The sequence below is a fragment of the Cloeon dipterum genome, chromosome 1 (assembly GCF_949628265.1).
Source record: "Cloeon dipterum chromosome 1, ieCloDipt1.1, whole genome shotgun sequence".
NCBI classification, from domain to species: Eukaryota; Metazoa; Arthropoda; class Insecta; order Ephemeroptera; family Baetidae; genus Cloeon; species Cloeon dipterum.
Window position 1 is genome coordinate 15,473,049 of NC_088786.1, and position 18,964 is coordinate 15,492,012.

The window sequence follows — 18,964 nt, forward strand, 5'->3', positions numbered from 1 at the left end:
ACCATCGTCTGTTACAGTTGGTTGATAGTCTACGTTGGTAGTGTATAGTTGAAAGTACTTTGCATGAGAAAGCTAATAATATCCGCTTACTGTTCTCCTTAATTTAAAACATAAGCGTTTATTCCAAATTTTTGGCATACATACAAATTAATCGGAAATTTTATTTAAGCTTGTAGCTATGATTTTTGCTTGAAGCGAGTTCTGCCCCTTGCAAAGCCCCTGTTTCATCGGGAGCACATTGTGTTGTGTATGAAATATGCGTATTGCCGAACTTTCTTGAAGTGCACAGCGTTGGCAAACGAGCGGAAAATGAACGAGTCCGAGACCTTTGAAAGTATGGCTGCGAAGCCGAATGGGCAATAAATTGCCGCGATTAAAATGCCGGCGAGTCACTACTAGTATGGCGAGCTTTTATTGAAGCCAGCCAGGAGTCTCGACGAGCCAGCGTAGTTAACCGCGCGCGCCGCTCCATTCTACTATTTTTCCCTTTTGGCGACTGATCAGATCCGGCTCCCACTCGATCTCTGCTGGCACGAAAGGGCAAAACTGCACATTTTCTGCACTGTGAGCGTGTGTGAGTGAGTGTATGTGTGGGCAAATGAGTGATCGCCGCGCATATGCTTCTGTGCATTCGCTCGCCCGCCCGCTCGCTCGTGACTTCCGCTTCTTTTTGCACGATAATGCGACATGAGAGCGAGCGCAGGGGAATTTCGCTTCAAAAGTTGGCTTTCCTTCCATCCCGACCGCATATAATGTGCATTTCATTGAGTCTAACATCATTTCTTCCGCGCCACCCACTGTTGAGTTCAGTCAGCTCGCTGAGCAGACGTGATGGTTTTTCAGGAATAAACGCGCACCATTTCGGCGTTTTTGTCAAAGTCGTCTGGATGATGGAGGCTAAAAGGAACGAAAATAGCTTTTCCAGCCAAAATAATAGCTCCACAGACTATTATTTACCCTTCCCAGTCAAGTCAAAGTGCACATCACCTCTTTAGGCACAGTTTTCACCTTTCATGATTTTTTTTATTATTTTACTTGAGCAGCTTGTAAATAAGTCGAATTTTACTAATAGCATGAGTTTCAGACCAGCAACTTAAAACAGTTTTGATTTTTTAATCAAGTAAACAATTATCAGAAAAATACAAATCATTGGTTAACTGGTAAAGAATATAAAAGTAGGTCAGACTCTATCAACATGCTCCTTCAAGAAATAGGCTGTTTGAGCCTTTTTTAATTGCAATCATCACAGTTAATATTGAACTTACTTTATTAAAAATTCGAGCTGGGCCGATTCGCAAAAAAATGGCAATATATGTAAAGGGCTGTGGAATTATTTTTCCCATTATTTATAGGGATGAGATACGAATATTGAGTATTAATTTCCTGATAAATAACAACATTCAAAGCCTGATATCCAATATCGCACTTTTCTGGCTTCTCGAAGAAAAAAACAATACCAAAATAACGTTATACCAAAATATTTCTGAACTTTAGATCTACAGTAAATCTATTTTCTCGTTTTCTACGATTATACTTTCAAATAAAAAATATTGCTACCTCTGTAATTTACGCATCGCTGCATTACTTGAAATAATGCCCACAAACAAAATTCTGCAATAAAAGTTAATATCAGAATTAATTTTACGGGTTTGAAGAAATTTAGCGGTGAATTATTCAACTTCCTTCTTAAGATCAAATATTTTTGGATCGTCATAAATATATAAATCTAAACTTTAATAGGGGAAATCATCGTAAGAGAGTTTAGCTTAAAATATCCTTAAATTTAGATGTAAAAGCTAAAGGATCTAGGGAGTCTGGATGAACCAGACAAGGAAATCAAACAAAAATTGTCTGCTTCGGCGAGAGGAAAAGCAAACAGCGGCAAAAAGCCGTGCAATATATATGCAGACAATCGTTTTTGCTCTCGCTATAGTTGTTTTTCCCGGTCTAATCGTCAAAGGGCGCAGAGCAAACACACGGGGCAAAAAGCGGCCGGGCCATGCTCGAATAAAAAATAGCCCAAGAGGGGCAGTGGCGCACGCTAGCGTTACGGTCGTTTAACCGAACGAGCGCACGTATGATTCCGCGGAATTGAGATTACGGCATGCGCGCACATACACACACACAACAACGCCGGCTAAAAATAGTGCTAAAAGCAAGCGATAGCACGCGGGGTGTTACATAAAAAACGCAGGTCAAGATGGTCGGGCGCGATACGTGAGCCTTGGGCGATTCGAAAACGGCTCAGCCTGCTGCGGCCGTGTGCTCGGCGCGGAAAGAGCAGAGGTAGAAAAATAATGCCGGCCCGCTCGCGCGCGGCAATAAGGCAAGCCCGAGCGGAGAGTATATCCATTACGGCAGATGTAATCAAAAGCACCGAAATAGCCTGCAAACGAGCAGCGCGCGGGCCCCCTCGCAGCGCAACCTGGCTCCTTCAGGGCGTTTATTTTTGGATCGACCCCGCGCGTGTAATTGACTGGCATAATATGCGGTATCAGATTGTTGCGTGTGAATGGCCAATTATTTCGCTCCCCCTGCTTCCCGTGCCCTCGCATTGATCAGCGCCACCACTTTCAAATCGAGAGTGAGCGACAGAGAAGCCTAAGTGCCGGGTGTTGAAATTGTGTGTACACACTTGGTACAATCACTTGGGGGTGTGAAAAACGGAGGTTTGCTGTAGGAAACATGCTTATGATTCAAGGTCGCTCACAAGAAGCAGAGGCTCATGAAGCATACTACGTGAAAACTGGAAAACGCCGTTTTTGCTATTAGTTTCTGCAACAATCTTACTAAAAATACTTATTTTGTTTTCAAATTATCTGTTAGTTTGTTTAAGGTATATATGAAACATAAACATCAAAGATTAATAATTTTGCGTACACCAGCTGCGTTAGTTTGCTTTTCTTGAACATTGCGAGTAGCGAGGATCTCATCATCAACGATGTTTGAGTCGAATGGGGGCTGGGGGCTGGATTTGCGCCTACATTTGACTTTATTGCATTGTTATAACGAGTTCATTCTGATTTGGAAAGATTGCGCAATCAGTTTGATTTGCTACTTTGTGTCTTTCCAGCATGCGTGAATTAATTTCACAGAGTGAATGTCTCGCGTTTCATAAAAAGACCCCAGCGCGGGGGTACCGGAAGTCCCTCACAGAACTGGTCTTCATTGCGGCGTATGTGTTGTTCGACCAATCACATTAGTGGAAATTTCGTTTCCTCATGTCTACTTTCATTACTAACATCCTAGTTTTGCCACCCTGAGCACGGATGAAGACGCAGTCTCTCTCTTTAGCCAGCGGCCAATTTGATTTTCTTAGTTTCAGATTTTTGATGAAACATAAAAATAGACATCCAATTTGAAGATGTGACATTGTTGATTTTTTCATCTCCTTTTTTATTATATGAGCGCGTGGCAAGAAGTATACTTGCCCACGACATCTGTAAAAGTCACCACATATATTTCCCAAAGCAAGAAGATTGATTTTAGTAAAAAAACATTATTTCCTTGGGAACATCAAAATATGTTCGAGAGAATAAATTACCGTTTTAAGCTAGACTGTTTTGCACCTCCCCAAATACACGTGTGTGCACTCAGGCCATTAACCAGTACAATTAAGAACCTGGCGAACAGGTATTAGGACTTAATTAAATTACAAACTTAATCGCTGCTGGCGGCAGCTCTTTTCCGTCCGCGGATTTCATTTGACTATATGTATGTATTTTTAGCCACATGCCGTGCACTTTCCCACCGCTTTTCTTTAACGCAATAAAGCCTCGTGCACGGTGTAATTGATTAAAAAAGTTTTGCTGCGCGGCAGAAAATAGCTCACATCATCAGAGCAAGCGTGCGAAAGCCGTTCTCCCTTTCATTCGTCGCGCCTGCGGCGGGATCGCCACACGGCAGGATGTTGTCCTTTCGCTCCTTTTTCCGACGTCAAATTAAGAAAACAAACACACCACCGAATTAATAGGATTCGCGTATGGAAGCGGCCACTCTGTGACGTCAGCCCATTGAGAAAGCCCCGGGGGAAAGAGCTACTGAGCCTTTTTATACCCTCTTCTCAGTCAGCTCAAGTGCGGCCTTTTTCCCTCAAACAAACTGCAGCCGCGATTGACCGGCGTGATTTGAATGAAAATCCGCTGCAAAAGGCTGGTTCTTTGAGGCTCCGCCGAGCGAGATAAAAGGCTTGTTTGTGCCGCGGCGTCGGTGAACTCTGCCTGCTGTTTTGACCTTTGCATGAAACTCGTGGTGCGTGCCCATTGAGCCTCACGGAGGCGTCTTCACTTCGCTGTGCATAGAGCCGAGTTAAGGGTGAATTAGAAAATCACCCCCTCGAGACGCTGCTGTGGCGAACGGGGGTCGTCACCGAAATAGTCATCCCTCAGGTGACTGTAACCACAGTGCGTTCGCCTGTTTCAATTGGCGGCGCCGGTAATTGGATTGCAAAAGCGAAATATTCTGCCCTGCGCACACGTGTCCCGGGAAATTAACCTTGAGTTAATAACACCTACCATTGCATTTTATTGTCGTTGCTGCATTAGCAGTGTTGATTAAATATTGAAGCTGATTGCTTTCACACAAGCTTCTTTCCTCTTGCGATGTGCGCTGTATCTATTAGTGCGCAATTGTTTATTCTTGGTTGAGTGTCAATTTGCAACAAAATTAAAATGCGTTGCAATTGCAAGGAAAGGAAAGAAGAACATTTGAAAGCAGCAAAAAGTTTCGAACTCTCCCGATTCTTTGAGCAGGAGGAATAACAAAAATATATTTATTTTCATTTTTCGATTCGTTCATACTTTTTGCTAATTTGAAAACAAAGTATCTTTCGTGTTGTTTGTGGATGCTAATGAAGGCAATGTTTTCATAATGTTTCAGTTGAATTTAATTGCAGATTTCTCTGTGTAACGAGCTGTTTATTTCTCCGCATTCAAACGGAAATTTTTCTGCTCAACTTATAGTTTTGGATGCTGGATGCAGCCCTAATTCATGAGCCAGAATGGAGTATGAGCTACTGTTAGAGCCAACTAAAACAACATTATTTCGTCTTTGAGTTTTATTTCACTTACGAAAAAACAAACATACATACAAAACCTAAAATTGGTTGTATAAAAAACAAAATATCCATCCCAATTTGTACAGCACACCAGCAATGACAAATAAGAACTGGTGGCTTCCTCATTGTAAAAATCGGTATTTTTACGAGTTCCATGGTTATCATTTCCTTCTAGCTTTTATCTAGATATTTTTTTCAATAGTAAATGCCAATTTTGTGAAGAATGTATTGATATGCACCATTTGCTCAATTACATTATTCCAAGCTGCTATACACAAAAAGTGTTTCCCAACTCTATCAATTTTGTAATATGGTTAATCTCATGTTGTTGCACACCTTAGATGTCTAATAAATATTCTAAAATTTTAGGTGAGGGCAAACACGATGACATGTATTTTTTGCCCCAGTTTAATTGATTTGTCAGTGAGAGCTCTATAAATGTTACGGTTGACATTTGTAAAATTAAGTTGTATCTCCTAATTGCGTTTTTTCGTTTGAGCTGGCTATAGGAACGCTATCAACATCAAAACGACAAATTCAGGTATTCGCAAAAATCGATTTTCGCACAAATTCACTGCCACTCACGTCAAAGCGACCTAAAAGGTTGCGACTGTGACCAAAAACTTTCCGTGGGAAAACCATTTCCAACTTTCACTTTAGCAAGGCAAGCATAAAAACGAGAGACAAAAAAGGGGGATGAACCAACACCTTCCACCTACGTTAGTGAAGTCGGCAACTATATAAAAAGCAGTCAACGTCTCGAGGTACGTCCTCTCTCTCTCTCTCTCTCTCTCTCTCTCTCTCTCTCTCTCTCTCTCTCTCTCTCTCTCTCTCTCTCTCTCTCTCTCTCTTTCCTCCTCCCACTTTCTAGCACCTATGTGTATGTTTGAGTGTATCGATTATTTATGCATACGCGAACTGGCGAACGCCGCGGGAGGAGACGGTGGCGGTGAGGCGGCGGCGGCGGCGGCAATGGCAGAGGGTGCACACACACATACACACGCTCGCATAGTGAGGCGGCGGTGAGTGATTTTTTGCTCGTCTGGCGCGAAGACCGAGAGGCGCCTATTTTGCAATACACTGGCGTCTGCCCCTGCACAAATAAACAATTTTGGCACGTAGTTCGGGGTCACAGAATCAATCAGCCCACCTCCCCTGATTGAGACGCCCACCCCCCAGGCGAGCACCCCCTTCAGCGTCGCTCTCCTTGCACCCGGCGCGCTCGCTCTGATGGGAAAAGTGCAACGCGTGGGCTCCCGCTCTCGCATGATTCGTCACGTGAGTGTGGGCTGCGCGCCCATCCCGCGCGTCCTCATTAGTTCAACCAACTCAACGCGATTCTTCTGCTCAAGAAACTCTCTCTTTCTTTCCTCGTGCCTTTTTCTCTCAGTGTGTCGCCCAACTCTCGTCTTGCGGCGAATTGCTTTTGAAAGATGCTGCAGATTCTTTGTCGCTTATCTTCCTCCCACACGATTGGACACGACAGAGAAAAATGCTGACAATATTAGCTGCTTACCTCGGATTTTCATACTCATTTAGTGCCAACTCTGCTAGCATTTGTTTGGGAGGATCAGAATAAATACGATCGAAATAATAGATCAAAGTCCAGTTTTAAACAATTCAATTTTTTGGTCAGAAAAGGTACTGGCGGTCTGTGCCAGAAGGCACTGCTCAATTTATGTTTTTTTTTTATCATTTTGGGAATAATTAACTTAATGAAACATTTATTTGCATTAGAATATATTTATTTAACGCGCCAATGGCGTACAACTATTTCCAGCATTTATATGAGGCTGCTTTGGTTAAAGTCAAAGGTTTTAAAGGACAATCAAGAATATGGTACATAATATAAAGATCAGCATTAAAATAACTACATTTACATTTGTCAGTAACATCCAGGTGAAAACAAGAATTTGTGCAAATAAGAAAATGATACACATGAAAAGAATATCTGGTTAACATGGAACGATATTTACAATTCGTTTTCTTCTAATCGGTATTTAACATTGCAGGCGTATAATAGAATTTTGGATCAATATTTTGCTTTTTAATATTCATATTACTTACAAACTTGACAAAAGCTTCAGAACAAGTGAGAGAGAATTTTGATTCGCCTGTTACATCCTACGGTATTGAAGCTATATGGTCACTTTTAAATTTAAATGATTTCAATAAATTAGAAAGTGCTAAATCTAGATTCTTTAAATGGGCGCTGAATGCGTTCTAGATTGGTTTATGAACTTGTATTGACCGACCTATTCGTAAATGAGCTAAAATCAAATTTTATTTGCATTAATTTCTTCATTTTCCTTCATCGTCATCCTTCTCCATTAGTCCATTAGGGTTGAATCAAGGGATGGAGTGCAGTCAAAGAAGGTCATCATGACGAAGAGAGGGCAAGCTAACTCCTTTTAAAATTGTTTTCAAAACATTTATCGATGAGCATATTTTGATTTTCGATAGTAAAATGTATTCACAAAGTATCAGTGGAAAAGCAAAAAATATTGAGCCAGAAAATCAGAATATGTGATGCCAAATTATATAAGATAAAATTATATAAGATACAAGAAATTTGCATTAAAATCAACCACGTAGCAAAACTAATTATGTATATTGAACCGAGATAGAGACTTCATTAATATTTTTTAATTGATGAGAACTGTAAATGCATGAAACAATCTTATCACTTGAGAACTTTGATTAATCAAAATGTTTTTAGAAGAAAATTTTAGAAATCGTTATCCGCAAGCTCGTAGAATAAAAAAGGGTTAGTCTAAAAACAAAAAAAAATGTTCTGACTTTGGATCCGAAGTTGGCGCAGCCTCTTCTCATGACTAGGGCTACATACAGGAGTGGCCGAAACCTGGTCGAGATGAAATAAAATTTCGACATTTTTAACCTCTGCTCATACATTCCGTGGGCTATGAGCTCACCGAGCAGATAACATGGGGCCCGAGTGGCCGCAGAGGAGCTTGGGCCCAATTTGGCCATCTTATTCCCTCCCCGCACCGAAGACTTTTATTGAAACGCCAGACATTTGTCCTTAAAGCCGCTGGAAAGGTGCGAAAACCAGCAAGTGGTGAGTCGGCGCCGGTGGGCCTCCCAGCCCGTTAAGCTATTTGAAAATTTCGAGAGTAGCCAGTATTAGATCCCCGAACTGCTCAAATATCTCTCACTTCTTTGACGCTCCTGAGAATGCCTTAGCAATGCGAGCCAACAGGCTGAATTGATAACACAATGAGAAAAATGTCGATTTTTTCTGCAACATGCATCCATGAGTGAAGAATTCTTAAGAAAACACTAAAAATACTCTTTAGGGACTGTTATTTCGAGATTTAAATGGCAAAATAGTTGCAACCACCTAGACTTGCCGCGTTCATCAGATGCACACACCACTTTGAGGGAACACATCATTGTGGCTCCCGGTGTGACGCAGTTTGCCTCATCCAGTGAACCGCTCGTTTTTCAACGCTCTACGCAAGCCTCTAATAAACCGTAATGTAAACGGCTAAAATTCGTAGAAGGCACACTTGTTCCCATCTCCTCTGACGATGACACGCATTAAAACGAAGGCATAAATTTTAATTAGCTGGGCGTGTTGCGGCCGTTTCCCGGGCTGTACTGCACCACTTCATGACATCGCACGCACGCACCCACGTAAAATATTATTGAATATAAACAGACCGTGCGGCGCGCTTTATGAAAGGCAATAATTCACAAGACAAACGCATCCCGAGAAATCCCTGTCTCTGGCCCATATCTCATTAGGCTTTGCGAATTTATGGGACAGTCGCGTTTAATTTGCAGTCGGCCACCCGGGTCGACGAAAGTGAGTCGCTCTTCATCTCTCGCCTCTGCAGAGGTGTGAGGCAGTAGCAGTTTGCTCGCTCGCCGGCGCTGATTGCCTCGTCAGCAGCTCGTTTTTCGCTGCCTCCAAGCTCTCACCTCTGGCGCTGCTTTCTGCCGCTGGTGCTTTTGCGGAATTCGGCAAATCTGCGTGTGGCTCCCGTTGAACGGTTGAATCGTATCCATTACTAAATGTGCCAGCTTTCGGGCGTGATCAAATATGCATGTGCTCGTCGAATACTCGAGGACGCTGCAAGTTTTCCTTCACGTTCGCACCGAGCTAATAATTAATTCTGCCGTTAGTTCTCTCTCTCTCTCTCTCTCTCTCTCTCTCTCTCTCTCTCTCTCTCTCTCTCTCTTTCTCTTTTTTCTCTCTCGCACCGACTCTGCGCAAAAGTGCCGCATAATCCCGGTTTGCGTGCGGCAGTGTTACGATGCCACCGCGTGTCACTTTTGCCGTACCTTGCTTCAGGATGAGACGGAAAACCTTGACAAACAGTCACAGATATATTTGAAGATGTATCATTATGTTAAATAGACCTGGAAATTTTCGGAATTTTAGTCGATTGACTATATCTTTCTTTGCCCTGTAAATATGGCAACTGAAAGTATATAATCTTGACGAATCATTTCTGTTTTTCTAGAATAGGCGCCTTAAAATTGTTTTAAAAAACCAACTTTACTTTTCCAAATAAAAAATTCAGCTTAATGAGCGGATTGAGGGAACAATAAAAAAAATTTCTTCTAAATTTTGATTTTACCCTCATAAACTGTTGGTATTTTGGACAAGTTAGATATTTGGACTGAAAAATTGAAATATTTTCTTCTTTCTTCTCCTTTGTTGCGATATATTTACCCTCATGTCAAAATACTTGAAAATAAAAAAAATCCTCATATTTTGGTATCATCCCTGCTGACAGTGAGATCAACTATTTTAGCCGGAAAGCTCTGTATTAAAACCTACTACATGCGCGTTGTCAAAAATATCGATTAGAGTAAATGATTAAGGGAAAATAAAAAATCAAATCATCATCAAGACAGATGAAACTCAAACAATTAAAATGAAAATACTTGAATTAAAAAAATAATAGGACAGAGTAAACAACGCAAGAGAAATTTATGCTGCACAGGTTGCCTATCTTTCCAGGGGGTCGAAATATACTATGTAATTTCCAACGAGTAGTAAGTGTCTCACAATTGTGCAGCGAAGTTCCTCATTTCCTCCTCTTGCTCCTTCTCTCTGTCTCTCTCCTTAATCGAATTAATTGCCACCTTTTGCAGGAATTTCATGTTTGCATAGCAAATTCGCTTGGATACACACAGCAAACCCACGCGATGTTAAATTGCCTCTTGCTCTGCAAGTCTGCTACAACTTCCAACTCGCTTTTGCAATTTCGAAATTAACACGCTGTCAAGGGAAAACAACTAACAGCAAAGAACAACAAATTCCAAATTATTAATATTTTCATTCGTCCCACGCTGGAAACTCTTGCTCTCGTGTTCGAATACCTGCCTGCGTGCGAACGCACGCAGAGCACTGTAGCCTCAAAATAATAAACATAACACACGAAGCGTGTTTTTCGGCAACGACGCGCTTCCATTAGAAGCGGCGAGATCTTCGTAGGACGGTGTACTCTTTTGACGACGCAAGAAGTCGCGAGACGCAAAAGTGTCGTTTTTCTGGCTTGAGCTCTGCTGGATACGCGATCTTGTTGTTTCATTAGCAACAATGCGAGGCACCAGAGTAGAAGAAGAGGAAGCAAAGAAGGACCCCCCTAGAGAAACACACACGTACACACAACAGTGAGATAATCCATCAGCTCGGCTGTCTTATGAATGAATTGGGGTGACGTCACGCGCGCGGTGACAGGCCTACGAATCGCAAAGTGCTTCCCCTATGATTTATGACTCACGCGCTCAGCTCGCGGTTTTTCCCTTTGCGTGCTCGATCCATAAAAATAACAAAGGACGCCGATGGAACGCCGAGGCGCCGCTCTGGCAGCGGATCTCCCGACGCTTTCCTGCACATTTGAATGCTGCTATGGTCTCTCGGGCCACGCCTGGGGACCTGTTGATTTTCATTCACCCGCGCTCGGCCCCCTCCGATCAATATTGTTAGAAATGAGACCCGAATCAGTGGCGGACTGATTAAATGCCCCTTCGTTTAACGCCAAGCGAGTGAAATAAATTATCTGACGTCAGAGGGGAAAAAATCTCCAGAGCGACAGTGCCGACGAAGCCAACGCGTGTGTGGGAGCAGAGGGTGCGATTTTTCTGATTTTTTTCATGGACCAGTTGCACCGAATAGCCATCTCCCGAGGCAGAAAATTTATTTCTGAATTACGTTTGCTCCGGGAGATGCGTGTGAGCTCTGTGGCATCTACGCCCACTGCGTCAACAGCGATATTCCTTTACATCGTGGAATTCTCACGCTCAAGCACGTGTGCAAACAAGAGCAGCATCTTCGCAGAGGACAAAGGATTTGTGCAGTGAGCCTTCCGAGAAGGAGGCAGTATCAAAAAGCCGTCACCAAATTGGCACGATGCAGGTGAATTTGAGACACTTCTCGTAAGACCCTTGTTCCTAATGTTACGTTTACGAGGAATAGTGGGTAATTTATTCAAGGGATTTACTAATTTATAGGGCTCGGAATATGAGATGGTAGGCGCTAGACTATTTTTTATATGCGGCTGATTTACCGCGAATTTAAGGCACTTGAGGCACTCTTTTAACAGTCTAAAACCATCTTTTTTGAGCCAAATAAATTTGTGTAGAACCGTCTAAAATCACTTGTTAGACATGAAGATAGCCTGAATGAATTCATTGTCGGTATTTTTAACAAAATTTGTCTACAAAAAATCCAAAAAATAAAATTTTCATGTGGTTTTTAATCAATTAATAAGTTAATTTTATAAAAACACGTGTTGGTCCCAGAAAAAAAATCAATTTAATGTAGTGATTTGACAATTTCGATCATTTCTATTTTGCAATGTACTTTTCACAGAAATTAAATAGATGTTTGATTCGAATTGGACCAGTAATTTATGTGCTATATAGAAATAATTTCAAGTGAAATTTTTATCCTATTGAGCTATTATACCACCTGTGATTAATTTTCATCGAAAATAATCTGAATTCATCAGTGAAACCATCTGAACTAGACCTTCAAGCTATTTGTAAAAGAATCGTTAACTCTTTAAAATGGGATATTGTTGACAAGAAAATTGCAGGTAATGTGGGTAAAACAATCTAAATATGCTCCAAAGTTAAGTAAAAATAATTAAAGTTTCATATATAAAAAATCCCTACCCTGTTAATATCCGATTCATTGCGTAAGGGAATTCGTCATAGCACAGCCCATTAATTTTTAAGTTAATCAAAACAAGTTTTATTAAAATCAACAATGGCCAATGAAGGTTACAAGACAAGGGGTGTACAGTCGACGTGAATTAAACTTAATTGAACACACTATATATTTAAAGGAGTTAGGGAAGCTAACGCGGAAAAATTACTATGCAATAAAATGGCTAGGCTTAGTCAGTCAGTGAACGATCACACATTCATCTCCATCTCCTCGGGCTTGTCGATGCTGGTGTAGCGCACCTTTCGCGACGCCGTGTCCACCAGCGGACTCAGCTTGTAGGTGAGCGAGTTGCGGTTCATGTAGAGTGCAGCACCGAGCGTCACGATCAGCCCGACCAACAGCACCGCCAGCACCAACGCGGCCGCGCTGTGACCACCCTCGGGCAGTCCAGCGCCGAGAGCCTTCTCGCTGCACGCCACCGGCTTGGGGTCGACGCAACGCAGCGTCTCTCTGTTGCGCACCGTCACGTTGGTGGCGCTGAGCCAGTGCGCGAAAGCGCCGACGCAGAAGTCGTCGCACGACAGCGGGTTGCCACCCAGCTCGACGATCAGCGCCTGGTGCCTTGTGGGCAGCCGATCCAGGTCTTTGGTCACTTGAGGGCTGAGGGCGCGCAGCCGGTTACGGCCCAGATCGATGAAGCGCAGTTTCGACAGGCACGACACCTTGGGCAGCGAGCTGTCGATCATCCAGTTGTCGCCCAGGTGTAGGTCCAACAGGTTCTCCAGCTTGCAGAACATATCCGGCGGCATCATGGAGATCCGATTTTGCTCCAGGTGGATCTTCACCAGCTGCGTCAGGTTGGCCGTCTCGAGGATGTCTCGCAGGGCGGACAGCTGGTCGAACGGTAGGGCTTTTCCGTCCGGTGCGGCGAACGCCCCCGTCAGGTGCAGCTCGCGCAGATTGGGGAAGCCTGTCAGCAGCCGAGGGTGGTTGTTGACGCCGTCGCCGTTATCCTCGGTCAACGAGATTTCGTTGAAGTTCAGGATGAGTCGCTCCACCTTGGACGCGCGGTGGTACGTCTTGCCGCGGATGGAGCGGATGCGGTTGTTGCTCATGTCGATCACGCGCAAATTGTCCATCTCTCCCTCGATGCCAAAGATGTTCCACGGCAGCTCCGGAATATGGTTGCCCGTGAATATCAGCACCTGAAATAAAGTGATACAATTATTATCTTGTTCTTATTCCTTATCAAAAGTATCAAAACGAGATTGTGATTATCTGTTAGTTTCTGACAAAGAATGCTACTTTGTAGCAGCCCAAGGTTTCGTGCATGTCGAAACTGCGCTTTATATTCTTATTAGTGTATTTATTGAGTCGAGGGAGTTTTTACAGTGATAACTAATTCACCATTTTTAATACGACAGTATTGGTGGAGCTCTTAAGGGAAAAATTCTTATAAGATTGAGCATTACAGGGATGTGTTTAAATAACAAATTTCAATGCTCCACATTTTCTTAGCTGACTAACGTGCAACCTAACTCAATTTTTAGGGGAAAAATCCAAGTCAACTCCATTTTTCAAGTCTTAGTAAAATTTATTTTTGATATTTTCAAATCTACTAGAAATTTTTAACATAAAAAATATGATAATTAATCCTCTCCCAGTTGTATATGTTCAGTTGCATAATTGCATAATATATTATCTATAATTCAATGTCATATGTATACGTTGCAGAGCCCAAGAACAAACCCCTTAATGAAGCAATTTTGGATTTTTCGAAACCCACTGATCAATTCACCTCTTGTCTTAAAATTTTGTCAAAATTAAAGTTGTATCAATTTTAAATAATTCGATTTTTTTCAAAAGTCGCTGTTATTCCTAAAAATTTTGACCACCAAACAGATTTCTCTACCATGTCCCTTTGTACAATGGCTTATTCATAAACTTCAGGGGTGTTACAATAAAAAGATGACAAATGTGTCGGTATTTTTTTTTTTGCAAAATAAAACCGCAGAGACATCGGACTAGAAAGCTCAGTCATTATTATCATTGTCGCAAGAAGCACCAAAAACCATGCCTTCGTCGTCAGCTTTAATGAGAGCTCGCGTAGGGGAGGAAAGAGCCACGGGCGAATTCAAGACGAAATGTTGTTCGTACGCTACAAACCGCATTATTAAAATTGCCACTTTGCTCTAAACCAGTGCGATGCAGCCTGCTGGTGTAATGCAAAAGCCGTGCTCGGATTATCACATTTGTGCTCTACGCCACCCGCACTGTGCGGCTGTGTTGCGGCACAGTTTCCGCCAACGAGCGAGGCTGAACTTAACGCCTCGTACACATATAAGGAAATCTCCAAGGGGAGTGAAGTTCGCTTGTAATGCTAAATAATCCATTCGCGAGGCGCAAGAAGTTTTCTTGCAAGCGTTCAAGTGATTTCAGTTGCCCCTCCAGGTGCGCTGGTGCCGTCGAGGTGCGCATTTTTGTGCCAGCAAACTAAGGCAATTTTCATTTTATGTTTAATATTATTGCAGACTAGGAGGTGGGAGCGCGGCGCAAATGCTGTTCAGTGCAGCGAAAAATAAGAGGAGGCACCGTTGAAAAGTTTGGCGAGCCGCAAACAGCTCAAATAAGCCCGGCTTACGACTGCATGGTTCCGCAAGTTGAACGAGAAAATTTGAGTGGGCGTCACAAAGTGGAATGAAAATAAACTGTGTGTGTTTGGCCAAAGTCAGCCGCTCTAATGAGGAAAAACGTCGTCTCCACCGCTCTTAATCTTCATTTATCTCGCTCGTTCGCGCACTTCCTTTAAGAATGCAATGCAGTGTTTCAGAACTTTCAGAAGGCTTTGCCTGCTAAATTGCCCCCAAGCGCACGCTGTACAAAGTATTACATAGATTTCGATCGACAGCGGCCGCTCTCATTCATCAGGCAACAATGACTATTTTCGGCACTTTCAGCACTTATTTACTCGCAAGGACGCGAACACTTAAGAAGTCGTCAGCACCAGCAGCCTTCGAATATAGATCGATCCATTTATAAAACTCATAAATAATCCATTTTGACGTCTAATTTCGCTCCGCTAACGATGCAAAACGCAACAGCAAAGGTGCTATGCCGTGTAGTACAAGGACAATTATATCCAAACGCGACGTGCAAGCCGTAAAATTATTCTTTACATCAAAACACGAGTGCTTTTGAGAACGAGCTTTGCCCTTTTCTCGAATAATTAACAAAGTTTTTGTAAATTAGTGAAATGGACCTTCAAGACCGTCTTTCTTGGTAAAGGACAAGTCTGGAAAATTCTAGGTATCAGGCAAGAGCAAAAAACTATTTTTAGTCACCTACGAAATCAGTTTAATTTTGATGAGCTGAGGCGGCAGCGTTTGCCTTAGCAACCTTTCGCTTCGCATCAGCGGAAAAACGCTTTCCTCCCTTCGGGGGGTGAAACTGTGCGATAGCAATCACCGCTGAGAATCGCGAACAAGGTTCATTTCGGTCAAATTGCTTGCCCAAATTAGATTTCCCGATCTATTCACTTGCCTCAGTCTCCGGTGGCAGGGTCGTCAGCATGTGGGTGTCTGTGAAGAGCTGGTTAGTGCAGTTGACCACGTACTTGTCTGATTGTCCTTGGTACGCCGTCCGACCGCACCAGCATTTGCTCTGGAAAGCAGGTTAATATCATTTAGCAAGTCTAATTTGATTCATGCAATTGCTTTTTTCAATTGGAGGCTTTAAAGATACATAAATTATCCTGATCAAGCATTGCATGAGGGATATTTTATTTTTGCAGTTATTTTCATAATTACTTAAGAGTTTAAAAAGGTGAGTTTCAGCTTAAAAAAATAGATAAAAAATCGGATGCAATACTAACGTTGTTCAATAATTATTATGTAATCTCAGTAAAAGATGAGAGCTATGCCATCCATTAAACAAGCCAATAAAACTTAAGGGATGCCATCTAATGGCCAAATGCCATTAATCAAAAGTTTAGTTGGAAGGTAAGGAATGCCAGCTTATTTATTTAAATTCTAACCTTAAATAAGCAAAAGGTACGCAACTGAATTATCATCCAGGATTTAAATCAAATTAAGGCATTTGGCCATTAGAGGTTCATTAAGAGTGCAGCTAAGCGTTTATCGGACTTATGCGATATCGACCATAATTAAATTTTCGGACTAAAGAAGATTTTTCGGACTCTTTTGTCATTGATGTAATAAACTTGTCGGTCTTGTGAAAAATCCCACTTTCGGCCTTCTTAAATCCGGGCCCATTTTAATACCTGAAATGCAGTGGGGCATGAAGCGCTGTTAGCCAGCGCCATCAGCGGCGCCAAAAACAGAAACACCTTGCAACCAGTCATCCTGGAAAAGAGAGAAGATTAAAACACAATCTCGTTTATTCGTTTTTATTTCTTCCTCCACTGAGAATCAGAGTAATTGGAATTTCTGCCTCTCTCTGAATTATCCTGCTCGTTTTTACGTCATGCGGCGGACATGCAATTTCATTTAAACGCAATCAACCATATCGCGTGAATTTCATTGAAAAAGGCTACGATTCAGTGAAATGAATTCGCGATAAAAAAAATGACATTCTGCTTGTGTCGGGACGGTCGTGGTGTTCGCTGTTTATTTTGAGCGATGCCCATCACTCACGGTGTGACATCAGCAAGTATTATGTACTTTGGACCTATCAATAATAGGTTTCTGACTCACTCTCTTGGATAAGTAAAAAGACGACCGCTTCCGACGCCTGCTGAATTTTCAACCAGCCTGCCTGAAATCACGCTTCTCATCTTGCCAAACACGACTCGAGGCGGAAAATTGAAGAAACAAATAAAAACCTCTTCACTAACTACGGGCTTTTCATTATTAAATTTTCGCAACAATTAACATTAGATGGTTTGCGCAAACGAGGCGAATTAGATGATTAAATAAGGACAAGGAAGTAGTCGAATGAAAAACGCCCACCCCTTGTATATATTATAGAGGTGCCGCACGGGCTAAGTAATTAGCTGCCGCATCTGACACGAAAGCTGAACGTGTGCGTAACTGCATTTAATTAACCTTTCAGCTTCACGGCGAGCGTCTCCTTTGATCAAAAACCCATGTGCCGAAAACAATTAGCACCCTCGGCGTACTTGCTTGCTCAAATTTGTAATTATATCCAGTAAAATGTGTTCGCAAACAACATCGTAAAAAACACAATAAATAATAAAAAAAAAAAAATGTGAAGCTACTTACTTTGTATTAAATGTAATGGGGTCCAAATCAAAATTTTCATTTGCATATTGAAAAATATTTCATAAAATTCTAATTTACAAAAGTGCAAATGGATCAACAACTCTGCTTGTTGATTTAAAAATATACTATAAATATAAAATTGTAGTTTGAAGTTTTATTTAGTTCAGAATTTGATATGCCCAGGTAAATATTAAAAAAATCCAAAAATGCATCTTCTTTCAAGTCGGCTGACAATAACCGCGTACTTTAAAAAAAGTGTAAAATTTTCAGTGAAAGCGATCACGTGTCAAAAAGCTTGGCACAAAGAGCGATCCTGTTTCAGCTCCAGCAGTCAAGGTTTCCCCTGTAACTAACAGAAAATTTATGACTCTCCTATAGCTCGCAGCCTTTTCTTAGAAAACTGCTTAAAAGTCGAGCGACACTATTTGCAGAGATAATTGCGGTTGAGTGACGACTCGACAAAATCGCAATTAAACGACTTATATGTGCGCCCCGCCGCAACAGGCTTTTAAAGGAACAGCCCTGCTAAACCTGTGTGGGTGGGTGTGACCCCGAGATGGAGATTGCGATGTCAAAATCTCACCTGCGGAGGGTCCTCCGGTCGGCAAGACGAGCGAACAGCCTCCGTGTCGCCTCAGTCCATGCAGACGCTCGGCGTTCTTGCTGAGTGCGGCCGCGGTTTCGGGTTCAGCGCTCGCGCAAGCCGATTTTTCGCCGAGGATAAAATTGCACAGCTCTTTTCACGCCACCAACTTGGCCGTGTGCTTCGCCAATGAACTGCTCTTTACCTTTTTCATACCTGCGACGGCCGAACCTGCGAACGAAGCGCCTCCCTACCTGGCGGCGGTGGAACGCGGAGTCTCACGAGCTAAACCACAATTGGATTTGAATCTCTCTTAATTGTGGAATATATAGCGACCGCAGAGTGAGCAATGAGAAACAGCCAGCGGCAAAGAAGGATGGTTTTTATTCCAGCCTCTTTTAATTCATTATTTCATTAAAATGCTGTAAAAAATTAAATTTTGACGCATCTGCGAATGTGTATACTTCCAAAGAGCTCAAAAGTGAAATGCTTTTTGTGCGCCCGTAAAGCTGAGTTCCCGCAGGCGCTTTCCGCGCTAATTAATTAAACCAACAAACTCATATGAATGAATTCATGGCGAATATATTTGCATATTCATGTTCTGTGCGCACCGCGTGTGCATATCTCGCTCAACTTGCCTAACAAAATATTATTATTCTTCGGGTGCTCTTAAAAATGAGCAATCGAGCATCTACGCATGTATATGCATCGCAGTACAAGGATGGCAAAACATTAGCATAATTTTTGGCAATGCGAACATTATTGATATGGGACCGAAATGCTTGGTAGAAGGCAGTCGCAGGCGCGCAAACCCCGAGTGCGAATCTAATTTAGTGGATCTTGCGGCTTAACAAAGGGTTGGTTGCGGCTCCAAATCATTCCCAGTGAAGGCAAAAACACACCAGATGTCAGGTTAGTATGGAGCTGCGCCAAAC

The 18,964-nt window shown here is 42.3% G+C and overlaps 1 protein-coding gene across 1 annotated transcript; it reads right to left on the reverse strand.

The window, feature by feature from the left end:
* Nucleotides 1–12,266: 12,266 nt before the first annotated feature.
* Nucleotides 12,267–18,247, reverse strand: LOC135934598 (leucine-rich repeat-containing protein 40). Its single transcript, XM_065476478.1, has 4 exons — nucleotides 18,030–18,247; nucleotides 16,486–16,567; nucleotides 15,747–15,866; nucleotides 12,267–13,411 (listed from the first exon to the last, which is right to left on the reverse strand). Exons 2-4 carry the CDS (start codon nucleotides 16,564–16,566, stop codon nucleotides 12,455–12,457), a joined length of 1,158 nt encoding a protein of 385 aa, XP_065332550.1. The 5' UTR covers nucleotide 16,567; nucleotides 18,030–18,247; the 3' UTR covers nucleotides 12,267–12,454.
* Between the last annotated feature and the right edge of the window lie 717 nt (nucleotides 18,248–18,964).